Raw genomic sequence first — 26,999 nt, 5'->3', positions numbered from 1 at the left:
ACTGCTGCCAAGTTGCCTCCAGAATGCTGAGTGCAGCACTGGATGTATGACTTCCCCAACTCACTAATGTAATGCTGCTAGTTCCTGGGATTAGAGGCAGAGCCTCAAGCCTCCATCCAACAGGCCAAGCTCAGGCAGAGAGCCAAATGGTAGTGGAGAAAAGAAAAACAAAAAACAAACAAACACATTTATCAAGGACTGAAGCTGGCTTGCTATGAGGGGAGAATTCCCAACACATGGGCAATTGAAAATGCAGTGGAGAGCTTAAAAGTATGTGATCACATACTATTTAACATAAAACCCTGTAAACATTACCACATCCATTTACCTGAGAATCCTTTAATGTTACCTGGAGTTCATAGTTCTTCAAAATCCATGAATGCCTGTATAAATGTTCCAAGGCTAAATGAATAGCAGGTAACACTCCTGCTGTTAGATTTCTCTGGTCTGTTATGCAACTGACGGGTAAAAGCCCAAGAATAGATAGGCGAGTACGATCCCGTTCTTCAGAACATCTGATTATTAACAGCATGTAAATTACCAGAATCTTCCTCCTCCATTTCCAGAAAACCATCTTTCCTAGTCTCTCTGTGTCTTCCTGTTTCCCCTTGGAGCATTCATCCCTAGAGAGAACAGGCCTCAGCTTCTCTCTCTGCCAGACATTTTGCAGCTTTCTTTTATCTTGGTCAGTTATGTCCCTCTGAGAAAGGAGCTAATTGTTATTAAAGGATAAAGAGCTCTCCAAGGCTGGCTTTTCCAATTTGGACAGTAATCCTGCTCACAGCAATGCTGTGAATCAATACTTCACAAGAATAATCTTTAGGCAAATTGCTCTGCCAAGTCTAATTTTAGACATGTGTCATTTCAGACATTTCTTTAGCAGAAATAATCATCCATAGTTGACAAATCTATAAACAAATAAGTATAGTCATTCTTTTAAAATCTGATATTCTATTAGTTGATCCAAATGCTAGTATATTGAAATATTATTTTCAGTGCCTCTTCATGCTCTCACATATGCAATATTGCTTCAGTTTGTTTTATTTTGTATAATTTAGCTATCAATTGTTGTTTCAAATTACATTATATAAACCAAACAGAATATGTAGCGTTGTACATGGATAATATCTTATATGCTTCAGAAAGCAATAAGATAGCTCAATCACAGTTGCACATCTTGGGCCTGATTCTATTCTATCCTGATTCTATAAAGATGGAGAAATTGGAGAGGGTCCAGAGAAGAGCAACAAGAATGATTAAAGGTCTTGAGAACATGACCTATGAAGGAAGGCTGAAAAAATTGGGTTTGTTTAGTTTGGAAAAGAGAAGACTGAGAGGGGACATGATAGCAGTTTTCAGGTATCTAAAAGGGTGTCATAAGGAGGAGGGAGAAAACTTGTTCATCTTAGCCTCTAAGGATAGAACAAGAAGCAATGAGCTTAAACTGCAGCAAGGGAGGTTTAGATTGGACATTAGGAAAAAGTTCTTAACTGTCAGGGTTGTTAAACACTGGAATAAACTGCCTAGTGAGGTTGTGGAATCTCCATCTCTGGAGATATTTAAAAGTAGGTTAGATAAATGTCTATCCGGGATGGTCTAGACAGTATTTGGTCCTGCCATGAGGGCAGGAGACTGGACTCGATGACCTCTCGAGGTCCCTTCCAGCCCTAGAATCTATTCTCCCTGCACACCCAAAACTTCTGTTAAAGTCAATGGGAATTTTGCATGTACAAGGAATGCAAGTTTGACCTTCTCTCCTACAGTGTTCATCCTTAAATCTTGATGATTGCTTTGGATAATATCTTAGATATCTAAATAATTTTACTTTGGTATTTGCAGTAGTCTTAAGGAACACCCATAATAAGTATAAAGAAGTTATAAACCCTGAGGTAATCATACCTATTTATCTAAAGAAAAATTGCCCTGAAAATCTGCCAATCACTGTAATTATAACTAGATCTGGGTGGAAAAGGTTTTTGGCATCCTGCAAAATTTTTTGGAGATTCCAAAAAAAATTCCCATTCCAAGTTGGGACAAAAAAAAAAAAAATTCAGCTTGGCTCAATGAAAATGTTTCATTTGGATAACTTCAAACAAATTTAATTTTGATTTCAACCATTTTTAATTGTTAAAAAAATACTATAATTAGATTACATTTCTAAACAAAAAGTAATTTTGAATGAGAAAACCAGAATTTTTCATTTTGAAAATGTTGCAACAAAACATTGACAACTTCAAAACTTTTTTCAAGAAATCTCTCTAAACCAACCCTTTCCCCACAAAAAGTTCTCATTTGAATTAACTGGCATTTTCTGACCAAAAACCCCACCATTCATCAAAAAATCCCCAATTATCTCTAATTGTAAACATCCTAATTTTTGGTAATTGAATTCTGTACATTGGATGACCCAATGCACAGAATATGCTTTAAATAAAATTATGTTAACTTCTAAATATCTCAGCTGGAAGTGACAGAGCTAGATAGCATTTTAACAGCTATCCCTGAGTAAAGGGGTAAGGCATAGCTGGACTGACCCAGGAGGAGCCCAGGGAACAAACTGTGCTTCAGTTTACTGCTGGAGCTGACCAGTAGCCAGTTACTGCATACTGACCCTTGCACCAACTCTTATTCCTGGTTAGGGTGACCAAGTGTCTGGTTTTTGACCAGAACACCTGGTTGGAAAGGGATCCTGGCAGCTCTGGTCAGCAGGGCCGCCCAGAGGATTCAGGGAGCCTGGGGCAAAGCAATTTTGGGGGTCCCTTCCAATAAAAAAAGTTGCAATACTATAGAATACTATATTCTTGTGGGGGGCCCCTGTGGGGCCTGGGGCAAATTGCCCCAATTGCCTCCCTCCCCCCCCCCCCCCCCCCCCCCCCCCCAGGGCAGCCTTGCTGGTCAGCACAGCTAACAGGGCCGTTGACTATCCGGTTAGCGATGCAACACAGCGGGGCTGGCAGGCTCCCTGCTAGCCTCTGTGCTGTGTGGCTCTCGGGAAGCAGCCAGCATGTCCCCCCTCTGCCTCCTACGCATAGGAGCAGCCAGGAGGCTCCGCGTGCTGCCCCCACCCCAAGCGCCACCCCCTGAGGGGGTGGTGCCTGCGGACGGAGCAGTGCACAGAGCCGCCTGGCCGCTCCTCCCCGTAGGAGCCGAAGAGGAGGACATGCTGGCTGCTTCTGGGAGCTTTTTGAGGTAAACGACACCCGGAGCCTGCACCCCTGAGCCCCAACCCTAGCCCTGATCCCCCTCCCATCCTCTGAACCCCTCAATCCCAGCCCAGAGCACCCTCCTGCACCCCAAACCCCTCATCCCCAGCCCAGAGCCTCCTCATGCACCCCACATCCCTGCCCCATCCCAGAGCCTGCACCCCCAGACAGAGCCCTCACCCCTCCTGTACCCCAGCCACCTGAGCCAGCCTGGTGAAAATGAGCAAGTGAGTGAGGGTGGAGAGAGCAAGCAACAGAGGGAGGGGGGGTGGGATGAAGTGAGCAGGGATGGGGCCTTGAAGGAGGGGCATGGGTGGGGTCTCGGGGTAAAAAGTTGTAAGTAGAAAATTGGCAGCCCTAGTTCTGACCTGTGCTGGGAAGAGCAGAGCCCACCTATTTTTTTATTCCTCTCACCTCTCCCAGGCTCAAGCACAGGGTGAATGGAGAATACTGAGTGCTCAGCCCTGCTCTTCCCCAGCAGCCTTGCCGACAGCCCCGATGTGAGGCAGTATGGGGAAACATGCAGGGCAGGGAGAAGAAGGGATTTACTCCTCTTTATGTCCTTGTCTGACCACATAGATCTAGGCCCAAATCCAGCACAACATTATTGGAACCCCCTCACTGAGTAATTTAGAACATTATCTGGTCAGAACTCTACCGAGTATGCAAGGATGGATCAATCCTGCATTAGCAGGGGAATAGATATAATGATGCAATCGGTATTTTCCTGCTTTTATCCCAATGATTCTATAATCTGATTATTAAAAAAGTTTTTAAAACTTGGGGGAAATTAACCCTTGAGCAGAGGGCTGGCACAAGGCCAATTTGCCACTTAAGTCATACTTAAGGACTTTTTACACAGCTTAAGTGGGATTAACTTGTGCATAGGCCTTGTGGTAGAACCTTTTTATCAGGGTTAATTAAATATTGCTAACTCCAGGCATTCCAAAATTATGAATCAGGCCCCCCAAATTCATGATTGTTTCCTGCGTCATAATTTTTAAACCAGTCTCTTTTTTGTGCAAAAGGATTGAAATGTGCATGCACAAATGTTGGGGGTATGATCTTACCCCACATATATGCAAAACTGGTCTTCATTCAAACCTTCACTCTTCTTGGCCTGTGCTATCATCAGGTCTTTCTAGCTAGGTCATCAATGTGGTCAGATGTTAGGCTGCTTGTGTGTGTTCTCCCTGTGTGCTGTCCCAGTGCTGTGCAGGCAGCTGGCACAGCAGATCTCGAGCGAACCGCCCAATGACCACAAGATCGGTTAAGGTACTAAAGCAGCCAGTCCGGTTTATTGTCAATGAAGCATGGTCCTAGCTCCCCGAATCAATGTCTACAGTTATACTAGCACATCCATGTATGCCCGTGACAATGGATGTAGCTCAGTGAATGGTGGGACTTTCCCATTCCTCCCTCGGCTGACCAAAGGATGGGTCAGTGTGTTCCTGTTATTTTTGGAGAATGTGCTGGTATCGAGGTGTTCTGGTACCATCCTTCTGCAATGTGCTTGCGTGAGTGCTCTGTGCCCAGCACCTCTTAGGAATATGTGTTTTTGTAATATCAGCCCTGTGCTTGCCAAATTCTGTGAGCAGGGCCTGCCTCTTGCTCATAACCTGAGTTTGCTTCATATCAGTAAAGTTTTGACCACTGCTTTAGTTCAGGCCTCTGATACAAGGGCTTATGTCTCAGCTCTCTTCCTACTACACCACTATTGGCAGAAAGAGGGACAAAATGATTCACCAGTATGACCTCATGTTTTCTGCAACATATCACACCTGATTTCAGAAGAGCCAGCTCATTAGCACTAAATTTTGCAGAAAACTGAATATTGCGGCATTGCCCCAGTAGCATTCCAACAGCTACATTGCAACTCATATTATCCTCCTGTGCAAGAAAGAAAGAATGAGTAAGAGAACACACATACATCCATACATAGCCTCGTTTACTCCAAAATACTTGGACCTAAGATCTGAGGAGCCTACTGGCTGACCAGAATAACTGCAACAATGTGAAATAGGTAGCAGTTTACTACCGGCATAAGCCAGTAGTAAAAACTACTACTCCCATAAGTGAGGGGCAAGCAAGAGAGGAATTGTGACTCGTATCTGACTCACAATGCCTCTCAGGGCTACTTCTCATTTGGTGCACTGTATGCACCTAGGGTTACCATCCGTCCGGCTTTCCCCGGACATGTCCGGCTTTTCAGTGTTAAATGGCCGTCCGGGGGGGGATTTCTAATCAAGTAGAAATGTCCGGGATTTCCCCTTTCTCCTCATGCAGAGTACGGCTCGGCTGATTGGATGGCGGGACCTGATTGAAAGCTGCACGCAGCCACTGGGGCCTCTAGCAGCCAGAGTCCCTCCCCCTCCCCGCTCCCTCCTCCCCCGCAGAGCAGCACAGAACAGTGTTTGAGTCCACATGGAGCCCGCAGCTCTCCCTCTGCTGGGTGAGCAGAGGCTGCAGGGCGAGGAGGATCAGGGCAGGCAGGGGCATAGAGGCTGCAGGGGCAGGGCAGGCGGGGGCTGCAGGGTGAGTGGGGAGCAGGGGCACAGAGGCGGGGAGTGCAGGGGGCACGGAGGCTACAGGGATGGGGGTGCAGAGGCTGCAGGGCAAGGAGGAGCAGGGCAGGCAGGGGCATAGAGGCTGCAGGGGCAGGGCAGGCAGGGGGCACCGAGGCTGCAGGGCAAGGAGGAGCAGGGCAGGCAGGGGCATAGAGGCTGCAGGGGCAGGCGGGTGCAGGGACTGCAGGGCTAGTGGGGAGCAGGGAAGCACTTAGCAACCTCCAACCAAGATCAAGGCGGGAGGGAGGAGGGGGAATGCAGGGTGCTCAGAGAAGGGGGCAGGGACTTTGGGGAAGGGGTTGGAGAAGGGGCAGGGTTGGGGCAGGGCCAGGGGCAGAGTTGGAGCCCTGTGGAGTGTCCTCTTTTTTAAATGTTTGAATGTGGTAACCCTGTATGCACCACAACTTGCTCAGGCTTGTACCTAAACTCACACTCTTGTCCTGAGCATATGGCATGATGCCTGGTAAACAAGGAAGATAATGCTGGAATTTGAGCTGTGTGGAAGTCTGTGGGCTTAGTTGTTTGCTTTAATAACCACCTTCTGTTTAAGAAAGAAATATACAATGACATGGAGGCACCTTGTTCCCCATCATTTAGGGCTTAAAGAAAAGTGCTGCTGTTTTGACTTCAGCACATAACACTTGAAGTTTGTAGCAGGTGATATGTCTGTTTAATAGATTAAAATTGCCCAGTGTCAATCTTGTGTTGTACCTATTGTGACAAAGCTCTGTCCTTGCCTCCATGGGTCCTGCATTTCCTGACAGATTTCACTAGCCTCAGAGGCTCACTGTGACCCTCCCCCTTAACCCTTCTCTCTCTCTAGGGAGAAGGGTCACAGTCTATTGAGCCATTTTCATCATAAGCCAGCAAGGGAGGTGACGAGAAGCTATCCTCCCTTGCACAGTCTCTGTTGTCTCCCAGTCTCAGTGATCAATCAGGGGTAAAGGGAGGCGGGCAGAGAAAGAGCCTGGGCCCACCCTCTACTCCGGGCTACAGCCCAGGGACCCTAATAATATCAGCTATGGTAGCTGACCTTTTAGGAACAGGACACGTACAATTCCGTGAGCTACTTCCCCACAGCAGCCCCCACTTCCTCAAGCTCCACTTCACCCTTACCTCAGCACCTCCTTCCTTGCACCTAGTATGGTGTATACAGCTCAGGCTCTCCAACAGCACAACTTCTTACAGCTCCTGACATGTATGCCCACCTGACTAACTGGGAGACTTTTTAACTAGTTTCATCCAGCCCCTGATTGGTTTCAGGTGTCCCAATCAACCTAGCAATCTCCACTGCCTTCTGGAAAGCTCTTAATTGGCCCCAGGTGTCTTAATTGACCTGGAGCAGCTGCCATTTACTTATCCTGGTACCAGGGATTTGTTTAACCTGGGGCTAATATATCTATCTCCCATTACTTTTCTACTAGCCATCTGGCCTTGCCCCGTCACACTATATATTACAACCTATAGCTCTGTTGAACTGGGAGAACAAATCATGATTCTTTACAATTATTTTTTCAAATCTTTGTTGCTCTTCATTAAAAAATATATCTACACTAAAAAATCCTTTTCTGAAAATGATTTTCAGCAGTGGATTCTGGTACGGAAAACTGTTTCAGCAAATGTAACTGAGACTTCCACCAAGAAATACTGTACAGAAACAAATCCAAGAAACACTCTGGGAGGTCACCTTCACTTGCCCCTTTTTCCTTAAAAACAAGTTCTGCACTGATAAGTGCCTATACAAATAGAATAATGGAATTCCCATATTTATTGTCTCTCCATTACTCTACATCACATTTGATCATTTTGCAAGGAAAAGGTGGTAGTGTATTCCCCCCTCCCCCAGCCCTGCAAACTATGTTCTTTCCATCTCATTTAGGGTGACCAGATGTCCCGATTTTATAGGGACAGTCCCGATTTTTGGGTCTTTTTCTTATATAGGCTCCTATTACCCCTCCCACTCCATCCCTATTTTTCACATTTGCTGTCTGGTCACCCTAATCTCATTAACCATCACCACAAATAAAGATTCTATAATTGCATTTTAGTTAACATTCTGCTGATGGTGCATTAGTCAGAAAAGAATTAATCTCTGCAGTTGCTAACAGAAATAAAAGGTAGCAAAATTTTTGTTTTCATTAATGTAAGCATATATGAATGAATATGCAGTGGGGGCAAATCTGGGGATTCAGAGGTATCATGATCACATAGCCACTTTTCTGGCCATAATTTCACTTTAACTATTTTTCTTTTCCAGAATTGACTGGTTTTACTGGTTTTATTTTGACATAGTTGTCAACTTCCAATAAAATGTGTTTCCTGCCAGGAATAGTTAGTCACCTAACCCGAATTTACTTTCCTGTTTCAGATCTTCATAGATGTTTGCTGACACAATGAATACTATTATCTGTGTATCAAAACAGATGTTCACAACTTTTCACTTTGCTGAATTAACTAGCCATAGGTGCCATCCATGTAGTTGAACACATAGATTTGCCCATGAGAAGTAGGAAAATTTGCTCATAATACATAAAACACCTGTAAAGCATATGTTTTACCTCAGTCACATCTTTCAGGAGAATTTTCTCAACTGAATTTGCTAAACACACAGAATTTTTTTCCACAGTCATGAGCAACTGTCAAATCCTAATCTAACAAATGATTCACTGTATGTGCTTCCTAAATCTACTTCTCAAATTTGAAAGTCAAATATGTTAATTTTTGGAATTATGCTAATTTTCAAATAAATTTAAACTAAAGACCAATTAGGCTACTCATGTTTGAACCAATTTCCCCCAAAAATTTTAGCTGGCTTGAGCAAACAATTTACTTATTTTTCTTTAGGGATAATCACTAAATTTTTGCTGAAGCTAATTTCCAGCCTTAGGAAATTAGTCACTGTTAGCATTTCTTTTGTGTGATGTCACATGCGTGCATAAAGAACGAGGAGTACTTGTGGTACCTTAGAGACTAACAAATTTATTTGAGCATAAGCTTTCATGGGCTAAAACCCACTTCATCAGATGCATGCAGTGGAAAATACAGTAGGAAGATATATATACACAGAGGACATGAAAAAATGGGTGTTTCCATACTAACTATAATAAGAGTAATCAGTTAAGGTGGGCTATTATCAGCAGGAGAAAAAAACTTTTGTAGTGATAATCAGGATGACCCATTTCCAACAGTTGACAAGAAGGTGTGAGTAACAGTAGGGGAAAAAAATAAGAATTAGCATGGGGAAATAGGTTTTACTTTGTGTAATGACCCATCCACTCCCAGTCTTTATTCAAGCCTAATTTAATGGTGTCCAGTTTGCAAATTAATTCCAATTCTGCAGTTTCTCATTGGAGTCTGTTTTTGAAGTTTTTTTGTTGGAGTATTGCGACTTTGAGGTCTGTAATCGAGCGACCAGGGAGGTTGAAGTGTTTTCCGACTGGTTTTTGAATGTTATAATTCTTGACGGCTGATTTGTGTCCATTTATTCTTTTGCGTAGAGACTGTCCGGTTTGGCCAATGTATATGGCAGAGGGGCATTGCTGGCACATGATGGCATATATATCAATATTGACTGGGAGTGGATGGATCGTTACACAAAGTAAAACCTATTTCCCCATGCTAATTTTTTCCCCTACTGTTACTCACACCTTCTTGTCAACTTGTGCTTGCTTCGGTAGCTCATATAATAAAAAATTGGACTGATACAGAGAAGATTAGCATGGCCCTTGCACAAGGATGACATGCAAATTCGTGAAATGTTCCATATTAATTAGGATGATTTAGTTGAGGATTGGTCCTACTTTGAGCAGGGGGTTGGACTAGATGGCCTCCTGAGGTCCCTTCCAACCCTGATATTCTATGATTCTATGAACCATTGGAAATGGGCCATCCTGATTATCATTACAAAAGTTTTTTTCTCCTGCTGATAATAGCCCACTGTGACAGTGTACCCCATAAGGCTTTATGGGGAGGGGGTGCTTATAAATGTATGGATGACATAACTGGAATATGTTTTGTGCTGCCTGTGCCATGTAACATATCTCCGTAAGGGTTATGGTCTACTATATCTATTCATCCTATTTGTACATATATATCATTTTCTACTCGAGGTTAAGAATATGGGCTGTATGCTTGCCTGATTTCTAAGTAAGCTTTGTGAGGCATTTGGTCAGCTTTTTTAGGAAGGAATTTGCCAGGTTAAGTACCTGATCAGGAGACACTTAGGGAACAATGCATCTTGGAATGCTCCAATCCACATGAGAAGTCTTCCTGGAGACATGCAAGATGCCATGTGGACAATGGCGTCGGCCTGCAAAGACTGAGTCATGCAGGGGCATGTGACTTGCCCAGGTGACTCCAAAACTCCATCTTGGAGCTGGGCTTTGCATAGGAGGGAGGAGGGGGGTCTCCACCCACAAGAGAGAGTCTACTTAAACCTATGGGAGACCCCTCCAGGTTGTCTTCAGCTGGCTAAAGAAGGAGCCTCTCCACCCCCCCCAGGATACTTGAAGGAGACTGAAACAAAGGACAGTAACTACAGGGGGTGTGAGTGATTGCTGGACCCAGGCTAAAAGGAGCTTAGCCTGTAAAAGGGAGCACTCTGGAACTGGTGAGGAAATTATCTGTATTCAGTTTGATTAGGCATAGATCTGCGCATTTTATTTTATTTTGCTTGGTGACTTACTTTGTTCTGTCTGTTACTACTTTGAACCACTTAAATCCTACTGTCTGTATTTAATAAAATCACTTTCTATTTAGTAATTCACTCAGAGTATGTATTAATACCTGGGGGAGCAAACAACTGTGCATATCTCTCTATCAGTGTTATAGAGGGCGAACAATTTATGAGTTTGCCCTGCATAAACTTTATGAAGGGTAAAACGGATTTATCTGGGTTTAGACCCCATTGGGAGTTGGGCATCTGAGTGCTAAAGACAAGCACGCTACTGCGAGCTGTTTTCAGGTAAACTTGCAGCTTTGGGACAAGTGATTCAGACCCTGGGTCTGTGTCTGGAGTCAGACGGGAGTGTCTGGCTCAGCAAGACAGGGTGCTGGAGTCCTGAGCTGGCAGGGTAAGCAGAAGCAGGGGTAGTCTTTGCACATCTGGTGGCAGCTCCCAAGGGGGTTTCTGTGATCCAACCCGTCACACCCACCTTAACTGATTACTCTCGTTATAGTTAGTATGGCAACACCCATTTTTTCATGTCCTCTGTGTATATATATCTTCCTACTGTATCTTCCACTGCATTCTTCTGATGAAGTGGGTTTTAGCCCACGAAAGCTTATGCTCAAATAAATTTGTTAGTCTCTGGGGTGCCACAAGTACTCCTCGTTCTTTTTCCTGATACAGACTAACATGGCTACCACTCTGAAAGATGCACACATGTATTCCTCTTCTCCTACTTCAGTCTTAGAACAGAGTCATTTTCAGAAAAGGGATGAATAAAGCACTTACAGAAAGACCTTCTCTGAGGGTGTTTTGGGGCTTTTTTGGTCATTTGTTGTTGTCTGGTGCATTCCAAAGGCAAAGGGAGGTACATTTATAGTTCCCTTGTATTCATGGCATTTTAAATTGAGTTCTGGACTCCTTCATCTGTATTTCTGAGATACAGTCCAGTTTAGAAGTTATTAGCTCATGTAAAAGTTTGACTATATATTTAAACTGCAGCTATGTGTCATTTCATGCTCCCACACAATAGTTTCTCCCCTCTTGAGGACAATCCATTAACATTTAGAGGGATGTTCCCATCCCACACTGATGCACTGGCTTTTTTCAAAGCAGATTATCATTAAAACTGGGAGAAATGTTTTGGCAAATAAATTATTTGCCAAAAAGAGCAGTTTTCGGTCAATTGAAATTGTTTGGGAATTTGGGTCAAAGTCAGCAAAAAGTTTCAGCTGAAAAAATGGGGGGAAAAATCCAAAAAAGTCAAAATGTTTCAACATTTTTCTAAATGAAACATTTGGACTTTTCACTTCACCAAGACATTTCATTTAGAAATTTAGCTAGATTTAACCAAAATAAAAATACCCCAAAAAGGTTAATAAAAATCACCCAAAACCAAAATGAAACATTCCATTTTGGATCAAATTAAATGATTCTTTCAAACTGAAACAATTTTCTTTTTGTTTCAATGAGAAAAAATAAAAGAGTATTAATTTGGGTTGATCTGAAATTATTTGTTTTTCCGGTTTGGTCACTAAACTGAAAAATCAGTTATTCACTCTGCTCTGATTATCATTCACCCCCTTTGTATCTCTGAGTTCCATGTTTAATTGCTTATTTTAATCAGGGTATGGCATACTCACAGGTCCTTTGAAGCCCTTATTATCTAACTCTAATATGATTTATTTTTGATGGTAACTCCGATTGTCACACCAAGATACATCTTCCTCTCATGACAGGAGAGGAGACACTACCGAGATTAAGCCACTCCTGCACAGCTCTGATCTGTGTGTGCCTCAGCTTTTCAGGAGCCAGCTGTTCAATTGAGAAGCAGCTGACAGCTGGTGCAATGTTCCTCTAAGGATTTACTTTCCACACTACTACCCAGAGCAATTGGGCCTGCCTGTAGGCCAGAGAGCTTCATCTGAAGAAAGCAGAAGAATCTGTTTTTGCTGCACACACAGCTTCTGTTGGCTCCTAGCAGGTAGCACAAGGGTCTATCTCATCTCCTCTCTGCTGAGCAACACGCTTGAAGTAGAAAGGTGATATTACCATTGTAAATGGCATTAGTGAGACCATTACTAACACAGTGTATCCAGATCTGGTATCCACACTTTGAAAAGGATGTTGACAAACTGGAAAGGGTTCCAAAAAGATCTACAAGAATGATTCAAGGTCTGGAAAACCTGCCATAGAATGAGAGACTAAGGAATTTCAATCTATTTCATTTATCCTGTGCTTACGCAGAAGGTCAAACTCAATGCCCCTTCTAGTTCTAAAATGTATGAATGATTGGAACATAGACTTTTCCATCTCTAGGCTGCAAGCAGTGGAGTAGAGCGGGATCAGAGTGAAAACTACAGAAAGCATGACTGCAAGCCACCAGTGGCCTGTGATTTGTATATTGAGTAATAAGGCTCTAGGGACATAAGACTCTTACAAAACAATATTTTTGCTACAGTCATAAAAGTCACTTCTATCAGCATAGGCTATGGAAATAATTACCTAATGATTCTATGCCTAAAATGTATATGTTAATTATGAAATTAAACTATGCCTGATCGATAAAGATCCCTGCATCTAGTATCTTGTGAAAGTTAAATAATGTGCAATAGTTTCAAAGGACATTTTATTTGCAAGACTTTGATTTAGAAAGATACTATACTGATTTAGTTAAGTCAAACAATTTAAAAATTTAAGGTAAGAAACTGAATGCATTTGTTCTTAATTATAAATTGCATTTCTGTCTCCTGCTCGTAGTGCCATCTTGCTCCTAAATAACTTTACTGACTTTTACAAATGTTGATTACCCAGCAGCTCCCACTGATGTCAAGAGGAGCTGCATATTATTTAGCACTTTTGAAAATCAGGCCATTTATTTAGCAGCCTAAGGACTTGTCTACATAAGAAAGATACCCTGGAATAAGGTAAGGTAGGGTCTGAATGCAAAGTGCAATAGCCATTCTGGAATAACTCCCTGTGAGGACACTCTTATTCCAGAATAAGAGTGCCTTTTTCTGGTTTATTTTAAGAAACTTCCAAAATGAATTAAACTAAATCAGAAAAAGGCAGAATACCAATGTCCACATGGCAGCTTTTCTAGATTAGCTATTGTGGAATAGTTCATTCTGCAATAGCTTTTCTGGTCAATTTCCCCATGTACACAAACCCTAAATCATGTAACAAGTATTTAACATCAGATTGAAGTGACTAAACTAGATGTTTGGACCTCTATCAGTCACTATCCTGCATGTTTTGCTACATTCCATAGGTCCTTTCTGTCTCTTGCTTTACTCCCTGCTTTCTACTATTGGGAAAGCAGTAAAATGCAACGTCTAAGTGGTGGAGAAGGAATGTATGATAGTGGTTGTTAAAGCACAGGACTGGGAGTCGGGTATTTTGAATATTATCCCTGGATGTTCTATTGACTTGCTGTGTGATTTTGGGTAAGAACTTATTCTCTCTGGGTCAGCCTTGGCCCTCCCTCCCCTTCCTCTGGACTATGCAATTGATTCTCGTTTAAAATTCTCTGGATGGGGAAGAGAAAAAGAGAGAGATTGGGCCCTCTGCTTTCTGTAAATAAAGATACCCACACTTCCCCAGACTCACAGGACTCTTGTGAGATTGAAATCATTAGTGTTTCTAAAGAATTGTATGATTCTATGAGGAAGGCCCTATAGGAGTGCAGAGTATTAATATTATTGTCTATATTTGTGTGTATTTAATACATTTTCCACTGATAACATTGAAAGGACATGTGAGTAAATATATCTGAAACTGATAAAGTTTGAAAAATATACAAATTACTTCCATGTTGTGTCACTTGAGTTTTAATCTGTCAAAGTTTAATCTTCATATAGAGTTGAACTTGTAAAGAAAAATATCTATTGAGTATTAGCTCTTTATTAGGCAAACACTAAATGTCTGCTAGGGCAGGTACAGTAAACAGTGGAAAGGACGTTAATTAACATCCCAAAAGGAGCCTTTTACAACATTTCCCTGAGGGAGAAGGATGCAACATGTTTACAAAGAGGCTTACTGTGTATACACTCCTTTACAGGAATTTTGTAGATCAGTGAAAGTGTAGAGGAAACTGGAACCTGCCCTGTGTAACCAACACAGGAATTATAATGGAGAATGATTTGGGAGAAAACAGAAAAGAGTCAGACCAATATCCCCTGGCTAAAAACACTGGAGTGATACCATTTTGTGAGGGAAATGGTATGGTAAATAAAGCTATGATACTAAAAAGGTGCTGCAGGGCAATGATGAATTAGGCTCACAGTGTTTGGTGCTTTAGCCAACCTGGTAAAAATGCAGGGGACTACCGCAAGCAGTGAGTCTATTAATTAACAACAATCCACATGGTTTCATGAAAAATAGGTCTTCTCAAATGAACCTGATATCACAAGTCTGGCTAATTGTGCTAATATAATATACTTGGACTCTTGTAAAACATTCTATATAGTACCACATAGCATTCTGACTGAAAAACTGGCACTATTCAAGATCAATGGCACCCTTTAAATTGATTAAAAGTGGCTAATTGATATATTAGAAATGTTAATGGTGACTACGATGAGTGGGGGTGTTTCTAATGATTCTTGGTCCAATACTATTCAATATTTTTATCAATAATCTTCAAGAAAATACAAAATTGTTGCTGATAAAATTGGCAGATGATGCAAAGGTTGATGAAGTGGTAAATAAAGACATGGATTACTTGTCAACTGAGCACAATCAACAACATGTTTTAATACAGCCAAATACAAGGTAGGGTGACCATACATCCCGTTTTGACCAAGACAGTCCCTTTTTTAAATCGTGTCCTGGCCATCCCGACTTTTTGGTGGCAAGAGCAAATGGGACAAATGCCCACTTTTGTCAAAAAAAGTGGTGTGTGGAGGAACGTGGATGGGGGCGAGCGGCAATGCCAGCCCTGCGCGGGGGGAAGGCAGGGCTCAAGTGGAAGGCAGGAAGGGCTCAGGTGAGCAGCGACGTCAGCCCTGCATGGGGAATGGGGGGCAGGACTCCAGCAAGTGGCTTGGGCCAGCCCTGCACAGGGGCGGGGGGGGTTCTTGGGGTAGCCCCACCCGGTGTCCCAAAGAATGTAGGCCAAATTTACATGATGGAGGGACTGTCTTCTGGAAAGCAGAGATTCTGAAAAGGAGTTGGGATATCATGGTAGATAACTAAGTGAACATGAGCTTCCAGTGTGATGCTGTGACTAAAAGATGTAACATGATACTTGGGTGGAATGGGGTAACTACATCCCAGCTAGATAGGAGGGAGTTCTAGGGAGATCTCAATATGGAAAAGTTGACAGACACTGATCTACCACATAAAGTCCCTATAAGATCCAGTGGCTGGAAGCTAAAGCCAGCAAAGTTCAAAATGGAAATAAGATACAAATTCTTAACAGTGGTGATAATTAATCACTGGAAAAACTTACCAACGGGTGTGGTGAATTCTCCATAATTTGGAATCTTGAAATCAAGATTAGATATCTTTCTAAAAGATATGGTCTAGTTCAGCAGTTCTCAAACTGGGATCCGAGGTCTCCTGGGGATCTGTGAGGGTACTCAGGGGGTCCGTGAGTCATGTCTGGGGCCGCAGGCTCCACTGGTCAACTCCTCCCCCTCCCTCCCAGTGCTTCCTGCATGCCGTGGAACAGCTGATCAGTGGCGTGCAGGAGGCGCTGGGAGGGAGGGGTAGGAGCGGGGATGGGGTATGCTTGGCGGAGCGGGCAGAAAGAGGCAGGGAAGAGGAGGGGCAAGGGAGAAGCAGGGGTGGAAAGAAGTGGGGTGGGCCCTTGAGGGAAGAGGTGGAAGTGGAGGCGGGACACCCCCGGGGAAAATTAGAAGCCAGCTTGGGGAACCACAAAAAATTTTAAATAAAAATGGGGGTCCTCGGGTTGCTAAAGTTTAAGTACCGCTAGTTCATATAGGGCTAGGTGCAGGAATCTCTGGGTAAAATGTATGCCCTGTGTTGTGCAGGAGATCTGGTTAGATAATCATAATAATCCCTTCTGACCTTAAAATCTATGAATTAGTTAGGAATGGTACAAGGTCTTTGCAGAAGCATCTAAATTTTCTAGTACCAGCCCTTAGCCTTCAATGCTCAGCTTTAAAAAAAAAATTACCCCATAATCTGGGACTTTATCCGCCCTGGAGGCCCCGACAACAATTTTAACAGTCTATGTGATCTAGCTCTGACATCATAAGATTTTTGTTAAAATTACATTTGGCTGGGAGAGGGGACATTACCTTCACATTTTGTTAGATTTCATTTCTAGCATTTGGTAATAGTTCTTTACCAAATGCTATTAATTAAACCTGCCAGATGGGAAAAATTAAAAACAGCCCAAAACTAATATCTTAAAGTCAAAATGACAGATATTCACATGCCCCAAATCCCTCCCTATCAACCCCAGATTTGGGATTGTGGATTAGCGCTTATTACTACATGGAGTGCCATGTCTCTCACAGGGCCCAATTCTGCATTCCACCTTGGTCCCTTTGCATTACTCCAGTGATGCAAAGGGGCTGCAAACCCAGCAGAACTTACCAACTGGAAATTCCCTGTGCATAGACGGAATCTCTGCATGGCAAAGAGGCTCTGTAACATCCCCCTTGCAGACAACATGGGGGGGAATGGCAAGGAGCACATAAATATGACTGAAGCTATATTCCAGCCATCCCATATTGCCAGAAGAGCCCTTTGGGACACAGGAAGCTGGGCATAAATAAGAGCAACCCTGAGGCTGCTCTAACTTAGTCCAGGAGCCAATCTAGTGCTCTGCCAGACCCAGAACTGAGGAACCGCAAAGGTGATGCAAACATCAACCTTACCTCAAGTTATGTGCAGCTTTGCTGGGTCCAAGAATCAGGCCCACAGCATATCTGGCTTCTTAGATTTTTTGAGAATCTTTTACTATTTTGTAGGATTACTAGTACATGAAAGGTATTCACTGCACATAGCAGTAAGTTCCAAAAACTCAAAACATTCAGATTTTGCCCTCTCATTCTGGTGTTCTGACACTGCAGGGTTAGGGTAAGCTTGATACACAGCTCCAAGAATGCGGTCTTCCACATTCTGAAGTTCGGGAGCCACTGCTGGTCATTCCAGATCTCCACAAAGATCCAGTCCCATAATGAAGTGTTTATTGGGTGGCACCAAACATACCACTCTGCTGAGTGCAGCTGCTCCATGAATAAATCCAACAGGAATGGCCGAGTGGCATCAAAGGATGGGTTTTCTTCTGGCGACTCCCTCCACCTGCAGATTCCTCTAGTCAGCACTTCAGAAGCAGTGCTGCATCTTCTCCATAGTAATGAAGAGGAGTTCTGCAGTTCACAGTTGCATGGGCACCAACTGAATTCCAACAAATGATGGATGCTCTCAGAATTCCCTCAAATGCCAATAGGAATTCCATAATATGCCCTAAAAATTGCCCACTATGCAGTGATCCTGGAAGTAATACAAGGGCCTCTGGAATACCTTCCCAAACTCTCCATCATGCTGAAATCATTGGTGGTGCAGTGTGGTTACAAGTCTTGAAATGTGATGCTGCTTGTGTCTATTCAGCTAAATCAATTTAAGTTGTATCAATGCAACTTCTGCATGCAGACAAGCCCTAGGAGATTTAATAAAATATTTCCATTGCAGCTCCCCACCCTCCACCCCACTTCACCCTTTTTATAGCAAATATTCTGTTATCCCCAGGATTTCATCCCATTTTTTTTGTTCACACAAGCAGGAATTCTGCTTTTGTTTATATCAAGCCCAGAAATAGCAATTCCTCCCCCCTTTCATCATTTGAAGCTCCTTTCTTGATGTATTCATAAGATAGAATAACTTTACACTACAGAAGAAGTCAATTAACTGTTTGAAGCAGAGTTCTCTGCACAAGCCTGTGATATCACCTTAGACAGAGTGATGAGCTATGAGGCTCATATGAAATCTAATAGGCATGTGCCAGAAAATGTTATGTTGGCTGTGTGCATGTTGGCAGGGAAACTTAGGGATGCACCTTTTGCAAGTCAGGGATTTATACCCGGGTAAGGAGCACTGCCCATCTCTCTCCTTTCCTCTCCCTCACCTGAACACCAGTGGAAAAGCAAGCAGAAAATTAGAGCAGCCAATTAACTAATAAGTGTTCTTATGTTTGGAAAATCCTGAGGGAGAAAGACAGAGAGAGATACCACAGAGGTAGTGGTAGCTAGGAGAAGACTTAGCATTATGTCTCTATTGGAGTGACATCAAAAGATAGCTGAAGAGGCCACAGACTACTTTTCAAAATCATTGTATAATAATTATTAGTGATAAGCACCAAAAATATGCTCTAGTTATTGCCAAAATAACACTGCTATTCACAATTATTCATGCATATTGCAACTTAAGTGTAACTGTAGTTTAATATATAGGACTCTGCAGTAAGTACCTATATCAGAAAGTATAAACGGCTATTTAACAATTATTATGTAATGGTGGTGCTCTCCTAGGTGGGATGTGTACCCAATAACGCCCCATCTTTATTTCTGAGTGTAATCTATGCTAGTATCAAATGCCACTGAGGACATAGAAAAAATGCTTGTTAGTTGCACCTTCAGCTCACATCTCCTTTCTTATCCTTAGGCTTCTCCCTTGTATTCTCCTGACCACAGCCCTTTATGAAACAAATGGAGAGAACACTTTTGTCTGTCCCCTTTTGATTGAGACTCCTGAATGGAGATAAGGATCCAGACACCTTTTCTTTTTTAACTACCTTGCTTTTGAGGTTAAAAGGATTTACTCTGTTTGGACTGGCCTGTGAGAAGTTACCAAAACCAATCTATGACTGATATAGGCTTCTTAAAATTAAACAATTTATTGAAAATAGAGAGAAAATGTTAATAAAACAAAAAGTTATGTGCAGAAAATATCTAGATTTTAATTGTTGATAAAATAGATTAGATAAAGTACTCTCTGCTTAGTTACAGAATAAGAGAGGGAAATGCATTATGTTCTTAGAAATTCAGCTTTTCTCTTAGACCTTCTTGGACCAACAGCATGAGACATTGTCCTTTCTGGTTGCAGTGATCTGCCTGCTGTGCCAAGACCTGTTTTCCAAATCTTTGGTTGGTGATTCATAACAGGGTGAGTTACGTCAGAATTTCCACAAAGTACTCATAGATTAAGTGTAGTATCTGGGGAAAAATGAAATTATCTCAGAGCTCTGTACAATGTTATTGTCCCCTCTTTCTGATAATAATCCCCCCTACTTCTGAAACAATCCCCCACCTTCTTGACTCCAAATCCTGTTTTAAGTAATTTTGATCTTCAAAAGACAAGATGATTGAATTCTGACTTGCACATCCATTATTCTTGGCTATAGGTGTTGAGGCTTCATAAACTCAAAGGCACAAAGGGCAGGTAGGCACTCAACTCCCATTGAAAAATCAGTGGAAGTTGGGTGCCTGACTCCAATCTCTGACTTTGAAAAATTTCTCCCTATAATCCCTTTTACCAACTTGCACTTGCTATGAAACTAATATTAGTGACATATGCCACATTCTCTGTCACACTGCTCAGTTCCTTTATGTTAAGGTTGTTTATTTCCCTACAAAATTAAGTTCTACTCTAGAAGCTGAATGAATGTATAACCAAAGGGAGAAAAAAAGAATAAATACACCTTCGTTACTGGTCCAGAACTGAGACATGTCAAGTTTCCTCAACTCCTAAAACCAGATCCAAAGCCCTTTAAAGTCAGTAGATCAGGCTCCTAGAAAGCAGAAAATACTCAGCAGCTCACTTTATTTGGCCCTACATTTCTAAAATAACATAAACAACAAAATCTAGCATGGCCAAGAAAAGTCGTATACAAAGCCTATTGAAAACTCAATGGGAGTTTGGTCACTCACTTAATCCTCAATCCTACAAACACTTACACTTGTACTTAACATTATTCACATGAGCAGTTGTAGTGGTACCCATGTGCATAAAGTTAAAAACATACATAAGTGTTTGCAGGATTGGATCATTAAATTGGAGCAGGAGCAGGCTTTTGATTTCCCTTGAAACAACCTTTGCATTTTCATTAATTTGCTTGATCACATTTTGCTGAGAAAATATAGTACACAACCCAATCTGGCATGTGCCCCAGTTCAGCAAAGGACTTAAGCATGTGCTTACTTTTAACATATTTAAGTGCTTTGCTTAAGAGGAGTGGGGTTAATCATATGCTTAAAGTTAAATATGTACTCACTGCTTTCCTGAATTGTGGCCTAATTGAGAAAGTGCCTGGCAATGACTTGAATATAAATCATTGCATTTACAGTAAATGTATTCTTATATATTACAGAAATCACAAGCAGTAAATTAACAATACTCATTTAACTTGCCAGAAAAAATCTGAATATATAAATGATTTAAACTGTATGTCAATCCAAACTGAATTAATTTAATTATTTTCATGGGCTTTTCATTACAACTTTGTAAAAAAATACAATATATTTCAATACTTAAACAAAGTTGTCTCAAGGGGGATTTTGTAAAAAAAAAAAAAACAATAAAAATGTTTAAGATTCCAAAGCATTACCATATGTAGACTTAAGTATTATAAATGCACTTATAGTATGTCTCAATATATTCAAAAATCAGATTCTTTCACTTACTATCAAACCCTGCATTCAATGTTCTGTTTCCCCTTTAGGAGATTATGATGGCTCTGTATCTGTGATGTATGCAACTGTTATGTCCTAAGAGATTCACACTCCCTGGTCAGTGATTATGTCATGAATAGAATGTAGGTCTCCTGCTCTAACAAACAGACCACATATTTTTGTCAATCTCAGCAGCTGGGCAAGGACTGAGTGGGCCTGGTAATTTAACAACACTATCACTCACGTTTTGTCCACATTAGAATTAAAACAGCAGCTGAGTAGTATCAAGAATCCTGCACTGGCATAACTAAAATTTAGAGGATAAACCAACAACTTTTTCTCAGGTGCTGTCATTCTGGTACCTTTCATGAGTGCTAAGTTATTTAATTGTGACTGTTAAGCACACAATACTGATCAAAATATGTTATGCATTTTCTAAACACAGAAAAGACCATTTATATTTTAATAAAATTAAAATAATGTTAACCTGTTCACATGGTACATACATGTGTCAATTTATTACAGTCCCAATTAATTCTATAGATAACCTCATTCTATCTTCACTAATTGAAGGACCTAAAAAAGTGTATCAATTAAAACAAGAACAGCCATTCTAAAAATCAAATCTGCACTTTTTTTACACTGTACCTATTAGAGGATTGTATATGAACTCTCCTATACATTAAGATGAATTAACATCCTATGATCATTGAGGGCTAGATGATATTCAGTGTTTCCCCAGGTCATTGCTATTAACAATCAACGGGAATTCAAAGCTACATACCAGGTTTATGACAGGATCCTATTTCTTAATTTCTCTGGAGCATTAAATAGTAAAAGTGGAGTTTTTTAACAAGACTGTTATTCAACCACTGAGAAATAGAACCTGTTTTATAAATACTTTTAGTGTTAGCTTTCTAGTTCAGAAACCAAATTCTGTGTTAATAAATAACATACACATACTAGACAAATGTTTTGAGGTTTATATAAAAGTGTAGCAGCTTATTGAATATTATTGGATCCTTATATGTAAAGGGGAAATCTTGTCCAAGTTTGGCTATTTTCTTTTCTTTACACATTTTTTATAATAAGACCATCTTTAGGAGTCATCAGTTTATATAGGATAATGTAGAGAAGAATGAATTAGTAAAATTGTGAGTATTTCTGACAAATATTGTGCTTATATAAAATCAGGTATTGCCATTCAGAAAAAAAAAACCATGATCCTTTTCATTATAATTTCACAGTTCACTGGCATTCATTTTCTAAGGACAACTAATGACTATCTTAGGCTCATCATATCTGTATTCTATTTCGACATATCATTTGCATTAATACAAAAAATGCTGCCTTAGAATATTTGCTTAGCATTTCTGTCTTCAATTATATGCATTTCCCCTTAAAGAGATCTGAAAAATTACAATGCTAAAGATAATATAGTTTTATGTAAATAAAAAGCAGGAGCTACAGAATAAGAGATTCCCTAAATAATTTCTGGATTAGACATATTACAATGAAAGCAGCCTATCCTTGATGATTTCAGTTTATTTCTCAGATTCTGGGGACAGAGTGGGAGAAAACAGGGGTTTTTCTTAAAACAAATTAGGACAGGGAAGATGTTCAATAGTCAATTGCTTTACCAGGTTTGTCTTGGAAATGGATATCAGACACCAGTATTACACAAGAAATGACTGCCATCTTCAGGAAAGATTCAATATTGAATCAGCATTTATTCGATGCAAACACGTTTATTAAAGTTGTGACGAAAATCAAGTGTAATTCAGCAAAAAATAATTTTCCAAACCCCACATCCCTCTATAAATTAAAGAGAACGAGAAATTCCTGTACCAAATCTGACACCGTTTCCTGCCCAATGCCCTACTCCAGCCTCAAAGAAACAAATCTGAAACATAGGGCTTTTAGGAATTATGTGTGGCATATACACAACACAGAGAAACTGCAAATTTAACTCTTTGCGAACATCCGCTGCTTTGAATTCACAACATTGTATTCATGCTGTCACCCCTGAAATGCCTCTGCATTCCTTAACGGTTGTGTGTGTGTGTGTGTGCGCGCACCACACGCAATTGATACGACTACATAACCTATTAATCGTAACAAATGCGATAGTGAGGACAAGGAGATGTAGATCTCTACATCAAACAGGGTAATGCTTACGCTGAATAAATCTGCGAGAACTAGAAGACGAAGACGTATTCACATCCTTACTTTGCATTCACCCTCCAAATACACCTCTGGAAGGACGTCCCTGTCTGCTCAGGCCGTGCAAGCTAAAGCTGAAATGTGACAAAACCCACAAGCTCCTTTTCCCACCTCCTCACAGTGCTTCCTTCAGCTACATCAATTTCCACTCAAATCCAAATGCTACATTTTATAAATCCGGATCTCAGGGCCAGCTCATTGGGGGGGGGGGGGGTGGAAGGGGGGAAAAGGCCGTTGACGTGCATCTGTTGCTTAATAAATCGAAACCACACTGGGAAAGAGAGACAGCCTGAGGTTCTTAACGTAGAAATCACCAATTAAACCCATCCTTCTACAGGCTTATGTCACGAAGAAGGGCAACAAGCCCAAGCTATCACACAACCTAGCAACCCAGACACCTGCCCGGCCCAGCCCCCACCTTGTCACCGTGCCCCCGTCTTCCCCAACAAGCCAGCAGAGGTGGTATCGGCCGCATTCTGCTCTCAGCGACACCGCTATAAAATGCGGAGCAAGCCCATTGATGCCCGCAGACCTAGTCCGGCCGTGCCCTGGTGTCACTGAGAGCACAATATGGCCCGTCCGCCCCGCTGCCTGCCTCTCCACCACCGCACCCTGGGTATCTCGCCGGAGCCTCGCTCCATGGCAAAACACCATTCGCAGCCCTAAACATCTGTCGGCTGTTTGCACTCCATGTTGACACACAAGGCTGATGCCCGGAGCACAGCTCGCGGGTCAGGCCAAGTGCGGAGAGCAATCAGCTGCGCATCAACCTGTCCGCATGCCCCAAGGTCCGGGGCTCTGGGAGCTGTGGGGGAGGGGGAATGTCCTTCCCTCCCCGAGCACCTGCCGCATCCCCCGGACTGCACACCCCAGGCAGGCGCGGGGAGGGGGCAGCAGGCTGGCACTGAGAGGCTGCCGGAGAACCGCATCCCTACCTCGGTGTCATAGAGCCGGAGGTCCAGCGAGTAGGGGTTGAGCAGGGACTCGTTGCGGATCTGATCCATGGCCAGCTGCACGGCGGGCAGCACGCCCCGGCCGATCTTGCTCTTCTGGTCCTCCTCCGACTGGCTGAGCGGCATCAAGCCCATGATGGAGATCGGCGTGGTGGCGTTGGGGAGCAGCCCGGCCGCCCCCCGGGAGTGCCCCCGCGCCCAGCCCAAGCACAGGAGCAGCAGCAGCATGGCAGGGCAGGCGGCGGCCGCGGCCGCGCGGGGTCTCTTCGGGGAGGGCGGCATGCTGCGGGCGGCGGCGAGGGCGCGGGCTCCCTCACGCCGGGCGCATCGCTGGGTGGCCGCTTCCCCCGGCCAGGCAAAGGGCGGCGGGGATGGGCGCGGGCAACGCCGGGCTCTGCTGCCCGCTCGGCACCGGCACCCCCGGCAATAATCCTCCTGGCAATGGCGCTTCCTCCTCCCCAGGTCCGCCCGCCGCAGCCGGCCGCGGCAAGGCGCAGAGAGAGCCCCCAGCCCGCAGCGGCCAGAGGGGACCTGCCTCCCCTTGCACTCAGCACCGCAGCCGGCCCGCGCAGCCCCGCTCCGGCGTGCGGAAGGCGGCAGCCACCATAGCGGAGTTGAGGCACCGCGAAAGGGAAGGCTGAGGAGAGAAGCCCCCTCCGGAGGCCGGGCGGCGGAGGAGGGACGCGCTGCCGCGGCGGTGCCTCCGAGGTCTGGGGGAGATGCTAGTGCCGCATTCCCCTGAAGCCGGCAGCCGCTGGCGCTCGCCCCCCCACCGCACGCGCCCCGCAGCTCGCCGGACGGGAGAGGCGGGAAGGGACACGCTCCCCCTTTCCTCCTGTAATCCCAGCCAGGCGGCCCCGCCGCTTCATCCACGCTGCCGCCGCCGCTGCTTGGGATTGTTGTCACCGGGCTTCTTCCCGCCGCACGAAATCGCTGCTGAGGAGGAGACAGCGGAGTCAGGAGATGCGGGTTTGGGCACCTCCACCAGCCTATAGGAGGGAGGGAGAGAGGGACAATACTTGGGGGGCGGGGGGCTCGCTCCTGGCAGCTGTAGTCAGTGCCTGGGAATCCGAGATGTTTTCAGGTAGAAGGTTGCGCTGCGAACATAGAGGGACATCTGGAAACGCGGAGGTGTTTGGTGTGTAGAGGCTTTGCCATGGAAGGGCTCCATTTTCAGTCCTACTTTTGGATTAGAAGGCGATCTGTGGAAGCACAAACAGGTCATTACATGCCATGACTGGTATGTTGTCTGCCTGGGTGATTAATACAGCTTCGCATATATTAGCCCCCTCCACGGAAAATTTTATGTAATCAGCTGGCAAGAACTGCCCTTCCCATCGCCCCATTCTACGATATAAACACTCTCCACACCCTTGCAGTCACTATACAAGCCCATCCTACCCGCATACTCCATCCCATACACCCTTCCCCACACATACCGCACGCACACTAGCCCACAAATCCACAGACACACTAAGCACACTCAAACACACCGCACCTCGCAGAGTTCCCTCCATCCCACACACATATGCAATCAGTCCTCTGCCTAACACCTGCAGTGTCCACACAGGCAATACTCTGGGCCATATGTATTCTGCTTTTGTAGAATTTGGCATTTTTCAAGATGCCATGGAATTCACCATTTTTCTGCAGTCTGGTGCCCTACAAATTCCTTTTGGTCTCCCTGCTTGCAGCTGCAACTAAATAAATGAATGTTGCAGCAGAATTTAGCGTTGGCTGTGTGGAGTTTAGAGGTTGTTGCCATAGAATTTGGTCCCATTGTGCCTCACAGAATATGGACCCTATACACATTGTAGGCATTCATTCATACCATGCAAACACTCCCCAGCCCACACTCACCTCCACCTATCTCCCACCTGCAGACATATTGCACACTTGATCACATCTGTACACATTATCCCATACCACTCTCACACAGGTACATTTTCCCCTGTGGAACAGAGATACACTGTACACAGTCTCCTCCCCGACTATATATTGCAAAGTCCCTCAACAGGGAGGCTTTAACTCAAAACACAGAGAGAGTCCAGGCAGCAATATAGGGTCAGTCTTTGTTGTTTTAGCACTAGAGGTTAACTACTGAGAATGTGATCAAAGAACACAGAACTATGCACAATTAAATGCTTCAGACTCCTCCCTTTTTATAAATACTAATTCTTTTCCTAAAATCACCAAGGATCTCATTACAGGTTCCACACCTTTTTTCTTAAGCAAAACGTTAGCACTGGCCAATAAATCCTACTTATATTACATATGTACTGGTGCTAACCGTGTGATAAATTAGAATAACGGGAAATTGCATTGATAGATTAATAATTTTAAAGCCAGAAGGGACTCTTATAATCATCTAGCCTGATCTCCTGCATAACATAGGCCATCAGGGCTGGCCTTACCATGAGGCAAACTGAGGCGGCGCCCTCAGGTGCCAGACTGGGCGGCGGGGGGAGGTACCATTAGTACCCAGAGTGTAGAAAATTGTGTCTGCTGCTGGTGCATATGTATTCTCTCTGCTCTAGACGCACAGAGATGGTGGAGTGCTGTGCTGGAGGAAGAAGGGCACAAGAGACATAACAGGCAGGCAGGAGAAAAGGTGAGAGGGAATAACAGAAAACAGCAGGAGCTGCAGGGAGAGAGAGAAGGAGAAGCCTCTTATGTACCTCTCTAGCACCCCCAGGAGCCTGGACTGATTAACACCAGCTTCTCAGGGAGCTTCCCTGTTTCCT

General features: G+C 43.4%; 1 protein-coding gene and 1 non-coding gene across 2 annotated transcripts in view; one reads left to right on the top strand and one right to left on the bottom strand.

Moving 5' to 3' along the window:
* Window positions 1-25,467, bottom strand: part of GABBR2 (gamma-aminobutyric acid type B receptor subunit 2) — an 847,514-nt gene extending 822,047 nt beyond the window's left edge. Inside the window, exon 1 of the mRNA XM_054020335.1 lies at window positions 24,238-25,467. Within this exon, the coding sequence (XP_053876310.1) occupies window positions 24,238-24,537 (300 nt within the window). The 5' untranslated portion in view covers window positions 24,538-25,467. The remainder of the gene's footprint in view (window positions 1-24,237) is intronic.
* Window positions 9,432-9,540, top strand: LOC128833267 (U6 spliceosomal RNA). The gene has a single exon (XR_008444162.1). It is a non-coding gene; the product is annotated as a U6 spliceosomal RNA (small nuclear RNA).
* Window positions 25,468-26,999: the final 1,532 nt, after the last annotated feature.

This window comes from Malaclemys terrapin, chromosome 2 (assembly GCF_027887155.1).
Source record: "Malaclemys terrapin pileata isolate rMalTer1 chromosome 2, rMalTer1.hap1, whole genome shotgun sequence".
Lineage (NCBI taxonomy): Eukaryota > Metazoa > Chordata > Testudines > Emydidae > Malaclemys > Malaclemys terrapin.
This window is presented reverse-complemented; position numbering and strand designations above follow the sequence as displayed.